This window comes from Struthio camelus, chromosome 2 (genome assembly GCF_040807025.1).
Source record: "Struthio camelus isolate bStrCam1 chromosome 2, bStrCam1.hap1, whole genome shotgun sequence".
Taxonomy (NCBI): Eukaryota; Metazoa; Chordata; class Aves; order Struthioniformes; family Struthionidae; genus Struthio; species Struthio camelus.
Window position 1 is genome coordinate 38,696,611 of NC_090943.1, and position 23,244 is coordinate 38,719,854.

The following is a 23,244-nucleotide window of genomic DNA, read 5'->3' on the forward strand; positions in this document are numbered from 1 at the left end:
ACCTCAAAGACCACTCAGAAGCACAAGTGGCAAAAGCCTTTCACTTGTGACAATTGCCATGTCTGCTGTCACTGGTGGAGCAGGGCTAAAGTACAGCTGTCAGTAAAAGTTTTCTGAAAACAATTAGATCTAGGTGTGCTGGTAATGATATTTTGCTATTATTATCAAAGTTGCAAACCATTTCATTGAAGCATTACATTAAAATAAGTCCACAGAAGCATTCAAGGACACAAATTGATTTGCAATGAAAATGCCAATGGATGACTGTTTGAACCCAAATTAATTTATTAACTCAAACTACATCAGTGCTAGTATTCTATGTCAGTATTTGGAGAAGACCTGAAGTATGAAAGATACAGAAAACAGGTTAATACAACTGAAAAGCGAACCCTGCAGGCAGTTTTGAGGAGGAATTCCTTTGAAATGTGCAAGTGTTTCTTCTGTTGTGGTTCATGTTCTGAAGAACCATGGTGATGTTTTGTTCCCCCTCCCCCTCATTTTTTTGTGTGTTGTTGAGGGGGTTGCCTTTTAAGTTTATTTTTAGCAAGGTACTAATAAAACTTTTTTTAAGCAATGAGCACTAAGAATTGTCTGCTCCAAATGTTTGCTAGTGTGTCCTGGACTGGAGGTCAATGTGAGGATGGAAAGAAGTGCAAAAAGGTGGCCTCCCCAAGCACACATAAAGAAGCTGGTGTATATTCTGTAGGGAGGCTGCTCTCATTTTACAGCTAGAACCCTGACTCTGCTTCCACACATCTGACCTAGCAGGGAGGACTTGCCATTTGCTGCTTAGTATAGCCCAAACCGAACTCAGTTAGTTATACTATGGTTAGGGAATTACTTGCCTTTTTTTTTTTTTTTTTTTGCTCAGTCTCAATGAACATGAAAAACTTTATCAATTTTATCTTCAGCTGTTAATCTCTTACCAGCCTTACTGTTCTTCATGCATGGAGTACAGATTTCCCATATACCCAACATAAAGAGCCCCCTTGTCATTTGTGATTGATCCTTTTACTAACAGGCAGCCTGATGGGAAATTCTGCTTTTTTAAGGACACTTTGTGGAAAATGACTCTCTTGGGGTTATTGACTAATCTAATGTGTAACAGTGGCACCATGGAGCATGAGTTTATCACCTGATGCAGTCCTGACCATGGAGATTTGAATTAAAACACAGCTGGAATGGATGAAGCAAATAGTCATCCAGTGCAAGAATATTTTTTTCCCTCCTTCTCATGGTAGATTTTTCCTATATTAAAAATATATGTTTCCATGTAAGATTTCTTATTTTCCTAGTAGAAGAATGTTAAAAATAAACTTCTCAGAAACACAGTTTTTGTAGTCATTCTGTATAATAAAACTTCTGGCTTGTCCTTATCTCCAAGCAATCCATTGCATTGTTAAGAAATGATACCTGCAACAGAGGAAGAAAAAAAAAATCTTATGTTTTAGCTGCTTTTATGATGTGTTGTTCCTTTTGGGGCAAATCCAGATGGGAACATACAGGCACTGAGAGCTGGAATCTACAGTGACCTTAGTGCTGCCCCTTTTCCTCTGTTGTTAGCAGTGATGTTCTTTGAGCAGACCTGTAACAGTGGGAGTTTAGGTATAAAGCAGGTGTAAGGGCCACATTGGTCATTTTCTTATTTTTATGTGACCCAGACTACTTGGAATGGCCCTGTTCTCAAGGGCAGGATAGCAAAATGCCATTCCTAAAGTGACTGGCACAGAAATCACAGTTGTTTTAGCCATGAATTAAAAGGCACAGCTAGCTAGAGAAGCTGCTCAGCTTATTCCTGCTCATTAAATAATTATGAGTACTTCTTGTGTTTTGGGCTACCCATGCTATCTTGACTGGTGCATGCAGTAACTGCAGAGCTGTTTCATATAGGAGAGAGAAATGACCTTCTGTTTTTCCTCAGTTATCATCAATAGGATTTCTTGTTAAATTCCAATTTGGGGGCAGATTTGAAATTGCTTATGAGGCTATTTGGGCCAGTGTGACTGCTGGATTCCAGGTCAAAGCTATAGTAATAGCAGTTTGGGTTTTGCTTGTGAATTAACAGCTTCTAGGGAGAAGAAGTATTCTCTGCAGTAACTTTCTTGTTATGTCTATATAATTTGCATCTATATACTTTACTCCCATTACCAAACTTGGACATTTTGTACTGTCAGCAGCAAGTTCAGGTTTTGAGAGAATCATTGCACTTAGACATTGCAGGGAACATATTTTTCTTGAATGTGTAGTAGGCATGTCTATTTATTGTGCCCACAATTAAAAAAAGAAAGTATGTAAATATGTGGCGTAATGGCTAGATCTGCAATTCTGGAAAAAAAAAAAAAAAAACCCTTAGGGGGAAGGGAAGGAAAAAGACCACAACAAAATGATTTCCTCTCACAAGTAAAACTTCCCTGAAACTTTGGTTTTAGGCAACAGGAAGCCTGGGGACTTTTGTTCTCTTAGAGTTCTACTTCGGGGCTTGTAAAGTTGGACTCTAATGTGGTCTGGTGACAAAGAATGGAGTTAGTCTTCATGTGATCTGTGGGAAGAGGAGGGCAGCCTCACCTCTCACAGGTGAACCCTGGATTTAGATACTTGGTATCCCAAGTAAAAGTAGGAGGGAGGGAAGCATATATACAGAGGCAAAAGGCAGTTATTACCTGGGACTGCTATAATCTGCTTGATCTGCTATAATCTGTGACCAATGAACACGGAATGGACTAAGCATACAACAGCAATGTCTCAAATGAATGTTCTGCCACCTAAATTTATTTGGATCCTGCCATAGCCTATGTGCAAATACTGGACTTGCACAAGCCTAGTTTTATAGGGACAGGGTAACATAAGCACCTTTTATGGCAGTGTATCTGCATCTTCACTACATAGTACTGCTTTGATTGAATCAATGTGGTTATACTGATGTATGTATTATATTGTTATATCCCAATTTGGTCTTGTATGACAGAGAAGGTTTACGGGTCAAAAAAAGAAGGGATAGTCTGCGTGTAATGGCCCTATTTCTGAGTAGCAGAAACTGTAAAGGGAATTGTAATTAATGCTTCCTGGATTCAAAATATTTATAGAGGAAGTAACAGTACATCTTGAGAAAGGCTGTACATTTTGGTTTTGTTTTGTAATTGCTTAATATTTATCTTGCTTCATACTTACCTCAATCTTGGTATCTTTTGGTAAACTAAAAAAAAAATACTCCCAACATTCTGCTGAAATGACAGTGTTTCAAATTGGAGCTCATAGTGACTATATTTGAGTGCTGCAGTTTACTAAGGTACTCCATTGTGGTATAGAATATTTTCACTCTTGGGTCTGTGATATGCTCCCCGGATACCTGACTGCCATACTGTGTGTAACAGGTCTCACCTCTCATAGAGGTAGAGTCTGAAAGGTCTGAAGTATTGAAGGCGTCTCAAATTCTATTATACCAAAATATTATGATAAAAAGTTACTGTTGGACATGCTGTGTTAGCTATGGATTACCTTGTAAATGATTCTGGACCACAATTTCCATACAAAACCATCTGTACTTTCAATTTCTAATTAAACAGCCATGAAGTTTCAATACTATTTTGGTATAACAGAGTTTTAAAGAAGTATTTTACTTAGAAGGCTATTGTGATGAAGAGAAGGGTGGTAGAAGGTCACTTGGAAATAAAGTAATTTGAGGAACCTAGGCATAAGGAAGCATGATGGGAAGATGATAGGGCAATTGATGACAGGAAAGGAACCAAAAGTAATGCTATAAGCAGGTTGTTTACAGTCTTGACTTCTGGGCTGTAGTATTTGAATGGAAGAGGAGAGCAATGTTGCATCTGAAACTTTCTGGCATAATTGCTCTTTTTCCAGCTTGCAGGACTGATACAATTACCCCTCACAAAAGAGAAGACAATGATTAGGAGAGGTGTTTGCAGCCTTGGGGAGGAGTGAGAAGCAGGGAAATAGAAGGCTGGGAGCAAAGGGAAAGATTGAATGAGGGAAGACTAAAGCTTAAGAGAAGATAAGAATATAGATATAAAAAGATGTGCGTCTGAAAATATGCTATAATAGCGAGCCAGGAGGAGAAAACAGAACTGAAAAATGGCTTTCTGTCCTTTATTTGGCACATTGGATTGATCTGCATAGGAAGGGGAATAACTTTCTCATGTCTCTCACTGATGTTTCTCTACTAATAAAGGTATGACCCTCAGCTGGTAGAAATTATTACAACTTTGTTGCTTTGTTCATCTTGTGCCCTGTTGGCACTGGGTTAAAAAGCTGCATAGGATATAAAGCAGAGGGTAGTCAGACCTGCGGTGTTCTTTGGTGAGGAAAGCAGCAGGAGAGATGGAAAGAACCTTTCAAATGGGCTTTCTTTGGCAAGGTGCTCACTGACACACACCAAGGTGTTATCCAGTAATAATGCAGAAAAAAACATGTAACTAGAAGCCGTACTAAATGAGATGAAACAGTGTGCTGTTTCAGAGGCCAGAGGTTCTCCATTGCTGAAACAGTATCACCAGGAAATCAGCTGCTCTGGTATGATAAATGATTTAATCAAGGCCACAAATGCCTCCCTGTCACATATAGGGTACAAACGATTGTTCAGGCAAAATAGATCTTTTTCCTGTCAAGGATGTCATTTATCTCCTGTTTGTCTGTTAGTTTGCTGCCGGTACACTGAAGTACACATGGTTGGGGGGAGGGTGGAAGCAACTTAGCTGAAGAATAAAGGTTTCCTTTCTGACATCTGTGGTTTGGGGATGGAGAGACACGTTTTGAGAACTTTCTAGTTTAAGACTCCTTTATTTATGAACAGAGAACTACTAAAAAAGCATCCTACTTACCAAAGATTTTCTCTGTCCTACCACCTTTGATCCCTATATTTGGAGGTCTGGTGCAGTGCCTTCCTCTCAGGAAAAATGTATCTACAGCTTAAAATGATTTAAGTTGTTTAGGTGGTTGGTTTAGTTCTTTGGGGTAATTGTTTACCTAAGCAACTGAGGTTGGACAGGCTATTTTTTTTCTTCTGGTAAGAGCTGGTAGTTAGGCATGCTTTCAATCTTTATCTTTTAAAGAACCTTTTCCATGTTAATATGGAAATATGGATTTACCATGTTGGTTTTCTTAATGTGATACAAAATTTCATGTGGTTATTAGCTGAGGATACCCAGAAGCATGTAATCTTCAGCTTCATCCAATTATTATGTAACACCTAGTTACATTACATTAATGCCTGAAGGTTCCTTCGGGATCCCTCTAAGTTATTATATAAATGTAGGAATTATAAGGAAATAGACTAGGTATGTCAACTTTGAAGGCACATGCTCTATATCATTGTCCCCAGGAAACAGGGCTAAGTATGCTCTGCAGTGCTGCCGTATTCCCTTTTCATGCAGGTTGATGGGTAGATTGGGATGGAAGTGTCCTGGTGCTACTGTCCTTGGCTGTACTTAGTGACTTAAGTTTGTGGTATATCAGGAAGCATATGCGGCACAGCAGAAGAGCAGTATTCACCTCCTTCCACAGAGCATCAGGGACACTAGGCTTGAGACCATGAATCCCTGCATCAAATCAGTGCCTGGGGCAACTAATAGTGGTACATATTCTAGTGGGCTGGGGCGAGTAATTTTGTTTATAGAAAACAGACAATTCTTCATCCCCTCATGGAGGTACTGAGACTTATCTCAGATCCCTGATATCAGTGGGTATAAATGTTTGATCTTTTAAAAAAAAAAAAAAAATAAAGTGACAGAAGAAACTCTAAGCATTGGGCAGGTACATGGAACAGTGTTGTAACACGTTCCTTGTGAATGTTGAACACCAGGTTGGGAAAAGCCTAAAATACCTGCTTAGTTCTGTCTTAGACCTGTGATTTTTTTATGTTGGATACTTAATTTGTAGTGATTGAAATCACCAGATCTCCCATGAATGAAGCATGTATGATAATTCACGATATTTAATCTGAAATAGTCCCTTTTCAAGCCAGCAGTTTGGCAAGGAATTTCCTGGACATGTGGTGTAGCACAGATGATTCATTGCTTTTTGCTTCTCCTTTTATAGGATTGCAACACTCAATAAAACAGCAGTTCAGCTTTTAATCTGAGCACAGTAGTTTGTGGAGCAGCAGAATAATCAAAAGAATCTTTCAGGCTCCCTTTGTCTTCTGAAATTAATCGCTTGATTTATTATGCGCTTGCAGGAATTTGTAACTGTCTTGGTGCGAGACCCTAGGACACAGAAAGAAGACTTTTGGCATTCATACATAGACTATGAGATATTCATTCATGTAAGTATAAAAATATCAGTACAGATTCTTTGTATTCTTATTCCTGTTTCTATCCAAGCCCGGGCTCACTTCAAGTATTAAAGAAATTTCTTTACAACACTTCTGGAAGGCAGGGGGATATTACTCCCCTTGTGAAGATGGAGATGCAGTGGAACAGGTAACATAGCTTGGCCAAAAGCCATGCAGTAAGTCTGTGGCACAGCTGGGTCTAGAACCTGATACTTGGGTTCACATGAGTGTTCCAGAGCACATTGGCTTGCAACAGAAATTGCTCTTAGTTTTAATTATCAGCTAGAAAATCAGCGCAACAGATTGGAAAGTTAGTGATCTTGCAATTATACCTGAAGTTTCACGTTCAGGTATTCATGTGAAAACAACTTTCTTTTCAAGTATGAGTCTGGTAATTTGTACCTTAAACTCTCTCCAGTTCTTATATTTGCCAAGTTATTTGGTTTCTGTAATGTGTTTTCAGTGTACCTTGACATTCATATTATGCCAGCTCAGTGGTATTTGGATATGTCAAGTAAGTACGTTCGTGTTTATAATTGTAGCCTACCATATGTTTATGAGAGTGCACTTAGAATTATGGTTCTCTTGTGTCTTAAATCTGTCCTATACCTCGTTTTGTTCTGTTGATTATTCTTCTTTGGTGGATGATATATGGAAAGAATTACCCTAATTTCCTAAATCTAGATCCAGGGATTTTAAACGCTATGTAAATGAAGTTTTGTGAAGTTTATCAGCTATCAGGCGAAGAATTTGAGAGCACCAAGTGATGTGACTGGGGTTTGGCACAAGACTGAAAGCATTTCCTTTCTGTGTGGGAGAGTTAAGTATTCAGCGTAATGAGAGCAAACAGTCAAATGATTGCTTATTAAATGCCTTTGCTGACAAGTTCTTGTGTCCTATGGGGCAATCAGAGCTGTGAAACTTGCATTGTGCAATGTGGTTTAAGTACTGTTTCAAAAGCAATTATATTTTTGACTTCTGGTAATAGAAATTCTATAGATTTTGGGGGGTTAGATTACATTTTCATAGACATTGGTGCTTCTGAAATGGAAGCGTATTGCTGGTTTCCTCAGCAACTGCCAAGATGGGGTGATGTCGTTTAGACACTGTGGTATGATTCAGCAGTGGACATCTCTGGGCATCTCTGAAGCTGATAAGCATGAGCTCAGCTCCCTACCAGGAATCTGCAAAGGCTTTCAGAGACCTTGTCTGTAGGTACATACTGGACTGTACTAAGCAGATTCGAAATCTTGGGTCTGCCAGGTTCTTGGGCTAGCTGGATTCCTCTTCTGCCTCAGCTCTTAGTGTTTGGTTTCTTAAGCTATGAGGCAGCCCAGATACCAATCTCTTCCAGAAAGCTGGTGCCTTTGGGCCCTGTGCAATCCATGTGGGGGGTCTGTGTCACAGCTATGAATGCTGGTAGGCAGAGTTTCACTTAAATGTATGCTCTACTAGAAAATTTGGCAAAATCATTTAGTTTACATGAATTGTTTCTCTTCTGATGAATTGGCATTTTTTTGTGGAGTAACACTATTCTTTGGGAAAATGTCTAAATACTGCTAGTTGCAGGGAGCGTTCACATTAGTTTCTTTGATTTAACTAGGACTGCAGCCTGAAGAACTCTGTAGAGTAAAGCGTTTGGACAATTATAACTAGAATAGTTAAATGTGATCCTCTCCCCACCTCCCCCGCAAAGATTGGTGTTTTCTGCTGCAGCTTTTTTTTCCGAGACTTTTTTCCCCAGTTACTGAAACTTTATCCTGACCTTTTGCTTAAAAAAAAAAAAAAAAGAAAAAGAAAAGAAAAAGAAAAAAATTCCCTGAGGACCAGTAGAAACTGATGCCAGTTTTGTCTGAGAGAAAGCACAGTCCTCCAGCTAAACTCATCCATGTCAAGCTTTCTGTTGGTGTCTCGGGAATTGGCATCTTAGGTTTTTTTGATATAATGCTTGCACTTTAGTTTAATGTTTTTTTATTTCCCAACAGACAAACAGTATGTGCTTTACAAGGAAAACATCCTGCGTTAGGCGACGCTTTCGAGAATTTGTTTGGCTCCGGCAGAAGCTTCAGAGCAATGCTGTGCTAATGTGAGCAACTTTTAAGTTTAATTTATTCCGCTAAATATCTGTTTTTAATAATCTGTAAATAACACATAGTGGGAGAGAAGGTTGTTTCTTCTTACTCTTAGAATTATAGAAATCGGAGCTGGAAAATGTTCTGCATTTTCTACTGGTACAATTTTACTCTGTACAAAACATTTCCTCGTGCTTTACTTGGTCTAAACCCAGAAGGATGTAGTTGATACTCATAGCCCTCGTTTAGTGACCCCCCATTCTAATAACCTGTGATATACTTGATCTGTATTTCCTTTTATTGGATACAGGTAGCAGCAATAGCAGTCTGGCCAAGATAAATTATTAGGCTGTATTGAGCAGAGGCTGTTCTGCTCCAGTGGGCCAGTAACAACAGTGCAGATATAATTTTAGGATGTACTTAGGTTCTACAGTCATAAGGACCACAGAAGAGACATAGACATGCATGCAGGCTTAACAGCTGGACCAGAAAATTCTGTGTTTGTTTTTTTCCTTCAAGGTGTGTCAGAAGCACACCAGTTGCTCAAACTCGTTCTCTCAAATTTGATTTCATTAGCTTTTGGAACATGACTTGTGAATCCCAAATGCTTGAGGTTGGCTTTAGCTTATGATATTTTTCTCCGTTGTTTCAGGTTTGGTTTTAACTGTGTATTTGCTTGTTTGTTTATAAAGACAGTTACCGGAACTGCCATCTAAAACTCCCTTTTTTAATGTGAACAATCCTCATCACGTGGACCATCGTCGGCAGGGTCTTCAAGAATTCCTCGAAAAGTAAGTACCCCTTATCTTGAGATGCTGGCATTTTTATACTGTCTTAAATTTTCTAGTTTAACATGGCTCATCCCTGGCATGAGAGAGCCATCTTGTGGTCATCCTCACATGTTACACGTTTGGTTTTATTTTTTGTCTTATTTGCACTAAGTCATATTTCATATTTGTGACTTCAGCTTCACTGGTGTAAGGAAACTTCAGCTTTTCCATTGCATGTCGTTGCATTGATTAAAAAGAATAGTTCTGGTTTTACATTACTTTATGCTTGTATTGAGGATGAAAGTTCTTTCATGGTGATGTCTACTTACAGCTTTCAAAATTACGCTTCCACAAATAAATGAGACTTCTCTTCTTCTTTGTAGTAATGGAAATTCAGTGTCCAGGTCTCTAATAAACTCTGTAGGCTAAATCATTGGGAGCTTGGGAAAATTCTGCAGGGAGATCTCCTGACACAAATATTTCCTATGATGCCAGTTACTCTGTTTACCATACCCACTAACATAAACAAGCTCTAGCAGCTGTGATCACTTTTACTACAGCTGCAACTTGTATAAAATTTTTCCCCTATGCTGTTATGTAAAGCGTTAGTGTAAACTGTAATAAAAGAACAGTGAAATCTTAGCTAGACTGACCTGAGTTACAAGAGAGTACTGTATTAGTTTTAGTATTGCATCATCTAGTCACACTGCTGTAACCATTTTACTGTCTGCAGTGGTAGAGAACTTGTTGGTGTGATTTTGTGCTTTCTCTGCCATTTTCTTAACCTGCAACTGCTGCTATGAGTGCAGCTCTGTTCACAGTTGCTGTGGTAGGAACTACGTATAAGGAAATTTGAAAGCTTCTTTAGGCCCTGTTTGGGTTAAGGGCATGGTAAGACACTGAGAGTAAAGACACTCATCTTCTTTCAGTATCGACACTGTCATGAATCAGAGATGCACAGACAAAGGAAAAAAAAAAAAAAGCAAATCATTTACGTAGGCTTTAAGCTTCATGGTGAGTGGGCAGAGGAATACTAGACGAACTATTTTTCTAGTCAATATGTTATAATTATAGGCTTCCCTAACAGACAAGAAAGAATTGGTCCTGGGGATATATTTGTTAGCAGTAGGCTTAACAACTGAAGACAGGCAGAGTTAACCATTGCAGGAGTTTCGGGAACAATATTTCTATGTACACTTATACTTAGGATCTGTGGGTCGAAATATAGTCAGGGAATACTGTCTGAGGACATGGGAGACAGAAAAAGGAAAGCAGAAGAGTTTTTCCTTTACCTCATGGGAGAGAGTGACTATGTTTCTAGAGGTGATAATATTAATGATCAGCCAAAGAGTGTGGTAGTTCAGATCCCTGTGTCTGAGCAACTCTTGCTCAGCTGTGCTGTCACATGGAGTAGTGCATTTTAAAATGAGAGTGATTTTGAAAATGGTAGAGACCAATCTGGTAACGGTATATAATATTTCAAGATCAAAAATATTTACAACCACTATTTGTGCCTCAAAAGGCAAAACACAGTGACATATTCTCTTAAAATGGATCTTCACTCTCCAATTTTGTGGATGCATGTAATTTAAATGGGTACTGGCAGGAGAAAATGACAGCATGTTGAGCATTTTACCCTGCTGCTGTTCATACAGGAGCAGAGGAAGAGGCATCTCTTTTGTAAATCATTAATTTAAATGTTTAAACTTAGAAGCTGTTTAGAAAGGTGGCAGCCTTCTCTCAGCCCTGGGGAATAGTTGGAAGGAATTTTCAGAGATATAGTTGTGCTCTGATGAATTGGCTTGGCGATTATGTGCTGTACCATTGCCCTCTGCTGGCTGGCGTGTCAGATGTGCTGCTATTTATAGAAGGGATCTTTTTATTGGCTGAACTAAGCTGCCATGATGTCAGTCCCCCCCCTCCCCTTTTGGTTTTTAAATCTGAACCAACGGTTATGATTTCTTTCACTGAGATTGCATTTGTGTGACTCATTGACAAGTGAAGTGTCTTTCTGTAACTCCAGCGTGTGAGCAGTGCTGAATTTGCACATGCTCCAGCAGATATAGCTGAGGAGCAGTTAATGTGAGACCATTTCAATTCTCCTGCCTTATGTTTCATAGACTTGACATTACTAAACTACTGGGTCTGAATGCTAGAGGTTCTCTAGTGTGGCAGTGCTAGGGGAAGCAGGACCTCCCTGGTATACTAGAAAGGGAGTGAGAAAGGAATCAGAAAGTAGTTGCATGGAGTATTCTAGCCCAGCACTACAAAACTGAGTGCTCCATTAGCCCAGCAATAACAGTGCTTATCTCAAAGAGGTCCATAGTCCCTGCTGGTGTTCCTTTATGATGGCAAGAAGAAATGGGATTTGAACCTATATATACCTGTCAAGGGGAGGGTCACAGGTAAGATTTTTCAGATGCTTACAGGTGATAAAGGAACCTATGCTCCTTTCTGCTTTCAGTGCCTCGTGAGATTGTCAAGACCTAAACCATATATGAAAATGAAATGTAGGTCTTTAACCTAATTTCTCTTTCTGCCCTGCATCCATTGCTCTGTGCAGGAAGGTTACTGTAGCCTCTCCTGGGACAGCAGCCACAAGACAGAGGAGTAAGGACTGAGCTGCTGGAGGCTAGGTATCCAGTTCTTGTCGCTGACCTTGAGAGCACCTCCATATCACCTCTGTGTGGATAGCCGTAGAGTTCTCTTGTCCTCCTTCATATATCGCTCCAGAATTAGCATGGGGTAAGGCCTCTGTGCAGCCTCTTTAGGCGGAACATGGTAGGGTGAGAATTAGGTCCATAGCAGGAACCTAAAGCAAAGCATCAGAGTTTATTGGAATCTGGAAATGGGTTTTCCATTCTGTTTGTCTTTAGCATACAAATGCAGGTTAAGACCCGCTTGTCTTATAGGTTATTATCACTCTGAATGATGAAGAGCTGTAAAGCTCGCTTCTTGTCTGGGCATAATTTAATATTTCAAAAGCCCATTTGCATTAACGGAAGTCAGCTAGCCCATTTTCAATTATGAATTACTTTGTCAGAATAAGGAAAATGATGCAGTTTTCGTGGTAAGTATCCTGATACTTTTGAAGATGTATTTAAATTCACAGGAAAAGCTTATTCTTAAACTGAAGGTCAAAATCAAAACATGAACTTTTAATATTAAGTTTTAAAAAGGGTGAAAGCAGAGGCTCTTATTCCTGCACAGACATAACTATGGGATTTAGACTACCTTTTTATAGGATCATTCATGTTTGCTTATTAGAACACTAATTAACAAAACTGATTTAAATGCTAGTTGTATTCACTCCTGTTGCTGATATTTTGCTTTCATTGAATACAGTTGGATTCTAACAAGTGGTGGGGCAAGATCTGGGGCAATTACATTGCAGTTTATGATGTGGTGGAGGAGATAGTAGGAGCTTGGAAAAATGTACTGCTAAAATTCACAGAGAACAAAGTACTTGCACAGTCGTCCTGCTCTGGCTGTAGTGCTTTGTGTCGCTCGGTGCTCGTGCAAACAGGCCATTCAAAATTCTAGTTGATCAGCCCCACTGCCTAAGGCAGAACTGTTCTTTAAATGTAACTTTGTTTTTGCCTTCCTTCTCAGGCTTGCTTACCTTCCAAATTACAATCCCATGAGCACAAACTGGGGTAGGGTTAGAGAGTTCCCCTGGAAATACATTGTTCTCCCACAGGAATGGGAGAAGTGGGAGAGTGGCTGCTTGCGGGGGCTGCTGGGGTGCCTTCAGCAGCACAGAATAGACAAAGGCAATGGCGGCCATAGGCCGGGTGGGATTTCCTCAGTGACATGTGGCTCCCTCTTTCCACTAGAGCTCTTCTGGGTAAAATGCTGAAAATATTTCAGATCTGGTAAGTTCCGCTGAAGTGCCTAGTACTTTTAGCAGGCATGTTAATACTTAACAGGCGGTTTAGTTACTAATTCTTTTATAAAATGTATTCATTATCAGATTCTAAACAGTTGCTTAACAGTTGCTTGCTATCAGTAACATTTCCTCTGTTTAAAAAAAAAAAAAGGATGAGGAAACACAGTAGGCTTTTTAAAAGGAGGAAATGGAGCTTTGTTTACTGTGGGCTTGTGTTAAGTCCCTGTTTGCTGCGAGAGGCTGAGCGGATGTTCAATAGAGGGCACCACAGTACAGGCTGTGATCTGTTGTCTCAAGCTTTATTTTTTTTCTCTCATGATATGATGTAAATGGGCAGAGTAAATTTGTTGAAAACAAAATCGGAGTGTTAACCTTCTACACACATACAAGTGTGCATCTGTCATTGTATTAGGTTACAGTAGATACAGGAAATCTTTAGTTAGGATTAAGTTGTACTGTTCAGCCATATGTTGCTCTCCTCCAGCAGAACAGTGTATAATATACCTAATAAAATCATGTTGAAGAAAACCAGATTTTGGACCTTGTCCAAATAAGACAAAACACATGTTTTGTCTTTTGTAAGTGCTCTTGCTGTTACATGGGGAAGGAGAAATACTCTCCAAGTAGTATTCAGCATTTCCTCAAAAATGACATTATTTCTTTTGGATGTCAACTGATGTTTTCTGCCCTCTTTCTTTAAAGGTCTAGAGATCATGAGCATTTACTGAAAGCTTACAAACAAAGATTCACATGGCCACGAATAAAAAATGATTTTATTATCTCTAATTCAAATGTAGAGCCTTATCCTGCAGCCCCCTAATCACATAAGGAGTCATTATGCACGTGAGCAATCTGGCTGAGAGGAGTGAGATCTCTGACAAGTAATGACTACTGATGTGATAAAGACTTGCAGGATTTAGCCTTTCACTCTTATTCTGGGCATGCATAGAAAGTCTGTTGTTTTCTTAAATATGTCCAGTCAGTTTACAGGAATTAGCACTGTGAGCCATGACTCTTACATTAGCACAGTTGCAGTGAGAACTGATCTACATCACTGTAACTGCAGCCTTGTATTGACACTTGCTGTAATAAAACTGTTTGTGAAACATTGTGAATGCTACTGGTTGAATTCACACTGCACATGCGGCTAGCCTGTGCTAAGACATCTGATTATTAATATCACATACCATTTTCCCTCCTACCTTTTTTCATTTGTATGTTGTGTTTTGTAATTTTCATTTTAAGGTCCTTGGAGCCAAAACTATTATTTTCTAGATGAACAACACCTCACACAATGAATCCCTAGAACAGTGAAGGCCCTTGAGGGCAACTACTATATTAGTAACATCTGGTGACAAATCATAGATATATGGCTATTTCCTTGAAACAGGAGTTTTCTGAACAGCGAAACATAAGGCTTATGGATAGCTTAAATTTATTTTTCACTTTGATTGCTTTTTAATTGCATCCTTCAAGCAATCTGACCTGTTGGTTCAGATGGGGGGGGGGGGGGGAAGGCAAAAGTTGTCTTTAATTAAAAGGAAGAAGAGATGTTTCAAGGGCATGACTGGGTGGAAAGGTGTTCATATCTTTGCTTTCAAGATCGCTTTAAAAGGTTTGTAAAATGCTTTGTGTTTGGGTTTTTCCCCTTATGGATGTACATACGCGATTAACTTAATGAACTTCTTTCTCTCTCTTCTCCTTGGTTTCTCTTCATTCATTTCACCTCCAGATGGCACTATTAAGCAGAAAAGAAAATTACTGTGAAATAATGAGTCCAATGTAAAGTAAAATTGGAAATTGAATTATAGCTGCAGAAAAAGGACAGTAGCCTTGAGGTCCTGATCAGCCTGTACTCTTATCACTTTTGTTTGCCGTTCCATGTGTTGGGTTACTGGCAAGTTAATAACAGTGCTTCAGCAGTTCAAGGCTTAGTAGAATTGTACTGGACATGAAATAAAGCTAAAATGAATTTGTGTCCAATATCATTGACATTAGCGCTCATTACTTCTCTGGTGTAATGCCTCAAACTATCTAAAATCAATTTTAAAGATTACCCATTATTTTATAAAGAAAATAAAATACATTTCAAACAGCAACAAAGCTGTAAGCGTAGTGTAATCTTATGAACAGTTAGTTACTTGTGTTTCTGCTAGCTAGCAGGAAACTTTTGAAGGTACAGTACAAGAAAATGTGTCGTGAAACTAAATGCCATACACAGAATTTAATGTCTTGGCTTTTGCTGGGTTACTTTGTATTAGACACGCAAATGTTAGAACCGCAGAAATGCGCATCCCTTCATTATGCTGTTGAAAAGCCTGGGAAAACTAATAACTCTAGTTACTCTAGCGTAAAAGCTAGTATGGGTTTTGGTGGTGGGTTTTTTTTTCCCCCCTTCCCTTTAAGAGGAGGAAGAGGGGGAAGGGAGAATTTATTCCCACAAGTGCTTACACTATAAACATGGATTTATTGTGTGGAGTGGTATTTTTTTCTTTTACTTCTTGTCATGATGTTTGTCTTGTTTGGGAGTTTATATTTATTAAAAGTCAAGGCTGAAATCTTCTTTCAGTGGCGAGTGAATGATGTCTTTTCAGGCTGTATTCATGAAGCTATTGCTGTTGAGGTGTGTGGACCTGTAAATTCTGTGTTTTGAATATTTTTTCACAGCATTTGCTGGTTTCCCTTAGGCTACTAAAATGTTTTTCAGTGTACTGTGTATTAATACACTGTATCCATTGACTTTGCCAATGTATTTGCTGTGTTTATTTTTAAGTAAAATTGTGAGAATTTATATAGGAGTAAAAAGACTTTATCTAGGTATGAAAGAGTGTTTATCTTGAATCGTAGTGGATTTTGGTCCTTTTTAGACTGAATTTCATATGCACTGGGTAGATCATTAGGGCAACTTCAGGTATTTCCTCACGGCAAGATATCAACATGTGAATTGTTTGGTTGGGAATGTGTATTTACCTATGCAAACAAAATGTGCATGTACACACAAATATCCTGCATTTTCAATTAGATATATCTGCTATAAAATTCTGTCAAATCAAAATAAATAATAAGCTTAGATAAAGCCAGAAATCTTTTAGTGTGTTAATTAAATGTTACTGTAATGTCGGCCACTTTAGAGAATGGTTTTCAGAGCATATTTACATTTTTAAAAATGTTACAGTCCAAGCACATCATTAATATTAGTTTGACAGAAGGAACTAATCCATTATACGTTTCATTTTAATCAGAGTACTACCTATATAAGGCAGTATTTCTTTCTGCTTTTACCAGTTCTTACATTAACGTCATCTCTTATATCCTATTGCATAGCCATGACTTTTTTTGGCAACTACAGTGACCTAAATGATTAGAAACAGGTAAATGCTGGCTCTTATTAGTTTTGGTTAGTTTAAGGGTATTTTAGTAATGTTCTATGGAGCAGTGTTAGGCATGACTGTAGGCTCTTATCTTGTAAAGGCTAACAGTAGGTTACTTCACTCATGTGAATAAAATTATGTGTATGTATGTCTCCTGTTAATCATGCTAAGATATGTAAGGTATTCCTTCTTTAGATAAATCTTGCAGCAGAATTTGTATTTTCTCAAAATAGTGGTGATATAATCCTCAGTTCTCAGGCCATGTAAAAGTATCTCTACAACTTTTTGTATTTTTGGAATGTATTGTAGTTTGTACTCCCACTCTATGTAAGCAAATACTCTGTGCTAAATGCATTTGAAAATGGAGTTTTAAAAAGAACAACTAAAATGAAAAGTATTATTTGAGATTCCCTGATAATGGTTTAAAGTACATTTAGATCAATGTTCAGTATTGGTATTTTCCCTCTACCTTAAAGGTATGCATATTTGTTGAAGTGTAAATTAATTTTGGCTTATGTATACAAATACTCTGTTTTTTATGAGTATATCAGAGACCAGACACTTCATGTTTCTAAAGTCCTCTGTCTCTGTAGGCACTTCTTTCCCCCACCAAAGAGATGGGTGCCTTTTTTTTTTTTTTTTTTTTTTAAGAAAAGCTTAGTTATTTTAAAAAATATATAGACAGTTCTCAAACGGAGTCCAAATTTCTGTAAGAATATATGCTACCAAACGCCTAAAAATCATTAATTAATCCATGTGGTAATAACAGATGGTTAAAAGGAAGAAACGTCCTTGAAGTTATTCTTACAACAGATGTGCTTAACTATTAGCTTCATGTTTTTACTCACCTAAAATTCCAAATACTGTAACAAGAAAGTAACACACACCTAATCATTTTAATTTGTTCATTACCTTCTGTAACTGACTTAGGATTCTTATAAACACTTAAAAGCAGGACATCATTTAGAATTTGTTGTGGTAAAACACTTTAGAACATATGTGTATGTGTATCTATATAAATACATTTGACTTTTCTTTTTCTTTTTAAAGGATCCTACAAAATGCATTATTGCTTTCAGACAGTAGGCTTCACCTCTTCTTACAGACTCAGCTAAGTCCGGAAGATATGGAGGCTTGTGTATCTGGACAGACCAAATATTCTGTTGCTGATGCGATTCATAAGTTTGCCTCTTTGAACAGACGTTTTCCTATAGAAGCTGAAGAGAGAAAAAAAGGAAAAAACGACGCAGACTCCGATTCAGAGAGGTGATTTCTGTATTTCCTTACTTTCCGCAATTATATATACATACATATATACACGCGCATGCTTCTCTTTTTTGTTGATGTAATACTAAGATAATGAAAAAATTAATTGACTGAGATTTTATTGAGCTGTGACAGCTCATCATAGAAGTCTTCACACACACCTCCACACTGAATTAATGAATGCAGTAGAAATTCAATTATCTGCATTCTGATTATGTGAATTTCATTTAGTCAGACTTGAATTATTCGCGTTTAAATTATCTTGCTAAAAAAATATCCAACTGCACTCCAAATGGCTAATTAAAAGTCCAAATTTCCTGTCTCTCTTTGTGACTGGAGATAATTAAAGTTCTCCTCTGTTACTCAGGCTTTGAGTGTGTTGTGAAAACCAATTTCCTCCTTTTATTTTTTTTTTTTTCCCTCTCCCCTTCTCTGCAGTTCATCCTCTGGGCTTGGACATAGTGATGACAGCATTTCACGTGGATGTAAAGCAAGCCCAGCTTCTGAAGAATCGTGAAAAATCATTTCTGTATTGCTCTCTGAAGGACAGTACAAAGTGGTTTCTGCTATGTTAACTAGTTACGTGCACCACGTAAACATGACTTGCTAGTAACATGTACCTAAAAGACTCGTTGTCAATACTACTGTATGTCCCTAAAGAGTTTTTGAAACAGACCTTGATACTATTTTTTGTTGATTTATTATGCACATTGATTGAGATTTACATGTTACCTATTACATTTAGGCTTTTGCAACTGTTAAAATCTCAAAATTGGGCTAGTCACGCTCTACAGAGACATATGGCAGTTAAAACATTTCCTTTAGTGACTGCACGTCTTAAGTCTGGAAAATCAAGGTAACTCAATTCCTCAGCTTAAAAGTTCTTATATCATGCAAAATATATTCAAAGTATCTTTTTGCAATTTGCATCAGAGAAGTTTAATCTTTAGAAGTCATTTGACATTGGTGACGAAATTAAAAACTTAATACCTTGTGGGGCATGTAAAGTAGCTCAGCAACATCAGCAAAACAACATTTGTACAAACTATATGCTGCTAGCAATTTGAGATATAAATATATCTTCCTCTGCTCTTTCTCTAATGTTTATGGAAAGCTTGGTTTTATCATGCATAAGAACTGAAGGCCAAAATTCTCAAGCATGACTGCTTAGAAGTTAGGAATAATAAAAATGACGTAATGTTGAGGTTTTCTAAAGAGGCTTAGTTCCCAGGGAATTATGGATACTCATTCCCAGTGAAAATCCTGGATGAAGTCCATTAAAACCAATGGCTAAATTTTCTGTTGACTTCACTAGGGCCAGGATTTCACCCCACGGGTCTAACCTTAGGTACCTGTATTTGAAAATGTCAGGACAGAGATTTTAGTTTAACAGCTTAAATGGAGTGTATTTCTCTCTCCAAGATGACGATATTCACGTAGCTATAACATGTTGTACAAATGTGCACGTCTCAAATCTTTGGGAACAACTGCAGCTGCTGCTTTCATTGCTACTCTAGTTAACACATTGGAATATTGACTTTTTCACAAACAAAAGGCAGGCTTGAACACAACTTTGTAACCACCAACACCTATTTTGATTAAACGTCAATTTTGTTCTTTATTGTTAACCACAGCTGCATAGTGTCTTGTCCCAGACTCTGTCAATGGAATATGTTTCACTGTGGTGTTGTATTTATATTTGACATTTAACTGCTATTAAAAAGAGCTAGGGGGTCTGATCACTTTAGCAAAGCTCCTATTAACTTCAGAGCTGTAGTTACAGGCCTAAAAATGGGTTTTTTTTTGTTTTTTTTTTTTTTTTAAAAGAATTCTGTGTCTAGTTTCAAAGAAGGAACACTTTAAATCTGTGAATTACAGAAACAATAGATTATTAAATGGCCAGCTAATAAAGGTTAGCATCGGCATGTGTGGGCATGTTTTTTCAAGCATCCAGCTGGGAATCTGTGTAATTTTAGAAACATGTTTTAATAGCCCAAGGATAACATCTCTTAGGTAACTACTTTTAAGCCACTGTTTTCTGTTAATGGTAGCATTTCTGTAAGATAAATACCCGTGTTTCTTTTTGCTCAGTTTTATTGAATGGCACAAATGTATCTCTTCACCATCTCAGCTAGTATACAAGATAGCAGCAAAGCTATTTTAATGTAAAAGTGATAACAGTTAATTAAAGCAACAAGTTATCACTAGAAGTAGCTAAAGGATAGCTGTTATTGCCAGGCAGAGATGTTTGCTTTTTAAGTTGTTACATTACTGGAAAAATTATTGTTTAGCCAATATATTGAAAAGATGGAGGAAAATATCAAAACAGACAAACTGGAATAATGTCTGAGAAAAAACAAATGCTTTTATTTAATACAGTGTTAGGGTAGTGGGTTTTTTGTTTTGTTTTCAAATGGTGACTAGACTGTTGAAGCACTTTACAATTCTTGGCCTACTTGTGCAGGTCCTTAATAGTTGACTAAAAATACATAAATAAAAGGATTAGAGAATCTTCATGGCTTTTAATTCTAGGAGCTTATCTTTTTGTGTTTCAGAGGATGGATTTGTGGGTTGTTTTTTTTTTTTCCAAAGAAAGATATTTCTGAACTAAATACTTGTTTCTAATGGTTCTGTTGTTACTCTGTTATTTTCTTTATTACATTCTTCAGAAATATCAGTACTATTAGCAATGTTTTCTTTGCATCTTTGAAAGCAATTTGTTTAAAACCTTTACCTGTTGAATGTTATTTGTTTAGCTAATATTACTGGATTTTTTCTTATTAAAGAAAATGAAAAGTATTCTCTGTTCTAGCACTTTTATTTTGTTATCAACTATATAAATGCATATAAATGCTTTATAGCACTTTCTTTAAGTGGGGACGTTTATATGTAACAGTTATATAATTTTACATTTATATGTAAGAAAACCCTTATTTTTAATATCTTTTGACGTCAATTATTTTGTTTAACACTCATTTATTTTGACTCTAAAAACATCACTGGTGTTTTGATTCTCAGTTTTTAGTTTTGAATAATATAGCTGATATTATCTGCTAGTTTTTCAGGCAGGCTAATACCTAAATTATAATTTCATCTAATTACTCTAATTTATATCTAATTACAATGACTCTAATTTTGCATGCAAATAACCAAAAGCCTTGCTTTTTTTTTTTTTTGCTTAGAGCTTTATATTCTGATTTTGCATAATGATTTAACAACTTTTATGTAATTAAATAAAACATGTTACCATTTTTATCTCGTCTTGAAACCTGATAGTAAGATTTACTTTAGTGTCAATATCCTAATCATCTTATGGCTTTCCATGTGTAGTTACTTTCCTTCAAATATTTTGATATATATGTATAGACTAAGTTTGTGGGGGGTTTTTTGTTTGTTTTGTTTCTTAGAAATTGTAAACATGTGAAAATATCTCCAGTCGTATATCCTGTCAAATTGCACAGCATGTTTAACTTCAGGGTATTGTAAACTAGCATTAAACAAGCTCTTATTTAAAATGTCACTGAACTATACTTGTAAGAAAGATGAGAAAAACTGTCTTTTAGAAAGTTGTTCACTTACACAGCAGTAGAGTTTTATAAGCACTAAGAAAGCTTATACCCTTGAATGCACCACCAAATAACATTGCAAAATTCTATGTCCAAAATTTTTTAGAAACATGTACTATGCTGAAATTTTTCAGAACAATATTTAAATTATAAATTTGTGACTTACTCTATAAAATACAAAATGCACGTAAAGTGAGTAAAATAAAACTTTTATGTTTCTTCGTAGTTCTTACAGGAATGGGATCAGTGATGATGACCCATGTTTACACCTTAGAGGATTTTTCTCACTAGCTTTTACAGTGTTACACTTCTTTATTCATACATGCACAAAAATGTAAATCAGTATTTCCTAAATACTTCAAGAAAAACAGTTATTCTCTTCCTTAATATTAAAAAATAGTCTGTAGCATGTTAAATTGGTTCTTTGCCTCCTGGAATAAAGCCTTGTTAGAAATAATCTAAACCAAAAATCTGCTAAGGCAAAAATCAGCCTTACTCCTTTTGGGTCGGAGCCCTGACTTTCTAACGTGTGACGTGCCTGCACCACATGCATGTATGTCTGTGCGTGCACCGGGCAGCCCTGCGGCACCTCTCGTTCGTGCACAGGCGGCACGCGGTTCGCAGCGCTGCTGGTGCACGGCACGGCACGGCACGGGCGGAGCGGGGCGCGGAGCAGCGCCCGCCGCCGCCGCTAGCCCTCCTGGCGGCGTTTGCGCTGCGGCGGCGGGCGCTGCTGCGGCGCCTTAGCTGCCGCTTGGCCTCGAATACAAGAGTACGGGGAAACCCACAGCCGGTACGGCGGAGGCAGCATTTCAGCAAGCTGCAACTGTGGTGGTGGTGGGTTTTTTTTTTTTCCTCCTCCTTTTTTCCCCAATAAGGCCGGTATTGGCTCCAGCTCGTGCTTCCCCCCCTGCTTCTGGCACCCGCCGCACCGTACGGCACCGCGGCCGCCGCCCGCCCCGCTCCGCCCCGCCGCCGCGCGGGGCTGCTGTCTTACCTGGGCTGTCCGCCGTCCTCGCCGCCCCCGCCCACCTGCCGCCGGGCGTGAGCACGCGTGTGTGTGTGTGTGTGTGTGTGTGCACGTGTGCCTGTGCACGCGTGTGCCTGCGCCGCCGGCGCCTCCGCGCGCCCGCTGGGCCGCGTGGGGGGCGGGGGCGGTTGTCAGGTAGCGGAGCCGCCCGCGCTCCGGTAACTCGTGGCAACCGCAGCCCATAGCAACCGCGGGCCGAGGGGCGCGGGGCGGGGAGGGAGGGCGGGCGGCGGCCGCGGAGCCGCCACTCCGCAACCTCGCGCGTGAGATCCGGGTCCCCTCGCGGCGGCGAGCCCCGCTTCCCCCGGGCCGGGGCAGTGAATAGATGACAACCATCAGCCGGCAGGAACCCCGGGGGGCGGCACGGCCTGGGCGCTGCGGCGCGGGGTTTCCGCGCAGCCCGCTCCAGGCGCGTGCGGGGCGGCGGCGGCGGCGGGAGCGCTGCGCGGCCGCGGACGGCGGCCCTTTGTCCGGGCTTTGCAGGGCGCTGCGGCTGCAGGGGACACCCGGGGGTTATTTTGGGGGGGGGGGCGCACAGACCCCCCTCCCCCCCCGCAGCGCCAGCTGGGGCTGCCGCGCGCTGCTCCGCCCGCGCCGTCCCCGCCACGGACACTTCGCTACTGCCCCCCCCCCCCGGCCAGACGGGGGGCGTTTAATGAGCCCCCCCCACCCCGACCGTTAGCCGTTAGCCGTTAGCCGTTAAACAGCCCCCGGGCGGGGCGCGGCTCCCTGCGCCTGCCGCGCCGCCGCGCCGCCAGGGGGCGCTGTGGGGCAGCGAGCGGGTGGGGCGGTGGCGCCCCGCGGCCGCGGGAGCAGCGCCCTCCCGCCTTGCGCGGCCTTGCGCGGGAACTGCGCCGTATTCCCCACGCATTCCCCAGTTTTATTGTCCCCCCGCCCCCCCACCCGCTCCGAGCACCTCCCGCGGGAGCCCCGGCGACAGGGGCTGTGCGAGCCTCCCGCCGGGAAAGCCCCTGCCATCCCCCCCCCCCCC

At 39.6% G+C, this 23,244-nt stretch overlaps 1 protein-coding gene and 1 long non-coding RNA gene across 9 annotated transcripts in view; one reads left to right on the forward strand and one right to left on the reverse strand.

The window, feature by feature from the left end:
• The window catches only part of SNX10 (sorting nexin 10), a 40,238-nt gene extending 19,782 nt beyond the window's left edge, over window positions 1-20,456 (forward strand). For all 6 annotated transcript variants that reach the window (XM_068935204.1, XM_068935205.1, XM_068935208.1 and 3 more), the window contains exons 3-7: window positions 6,194-6,280; window positions 8,275-8,375; window positions 9,054-9,152; window positions 17,442-17,657; window positions 18,096-20,456. In XM_068935204.1, coding sequence (XP_068791305.1) covers window positions 6,194-6,280; window positions 8,275-8,375; window positions 9,054-9,152; window positions 17,442-17,657; window positions 18,096-18,174 — 582 coding nt within the window. In that variant the 3' untranslated portion in view covers window positions 18,175-20,456. The remainder of the gene's footprint in view (window positions 1-6,193; window positions 6,281-8,274; window positions 8,376-9,053; window positions 9,153-17,441; window positions 17,658-18,095) is intronic.
• On the reverse strand, window positions 262-22,840 carry LOC104145095 (uncharacterized). Of its 3 annotated transcripts, XR_011139656.1 has the most exons (4): window positions 22,221-22,550; window positions 14,686-14,758; window positions 11,790-11,943; window positions 262-1,413 (listed from the first exon to the last, which is right to left on the reverse strand). It is a non-coding gene; the product is annotated as an uncharacterized lncRNA (long non-coding RNA). The 3 variants fall into 3 exon arrangements; XR_011139655.1 differs by lacking the exon at window positions 11,790-11,943 and having other exon boundaries at window positions 22,221-22,559; XR_011139654.1 differs by lacking the exon at window positions 262-1,413 and having other exon boundaries at window positions 8,067-11,943; window positions 22,221-22,840.
• Window positions 22,841-23,244: the final 404 nt, after the last annotated feature.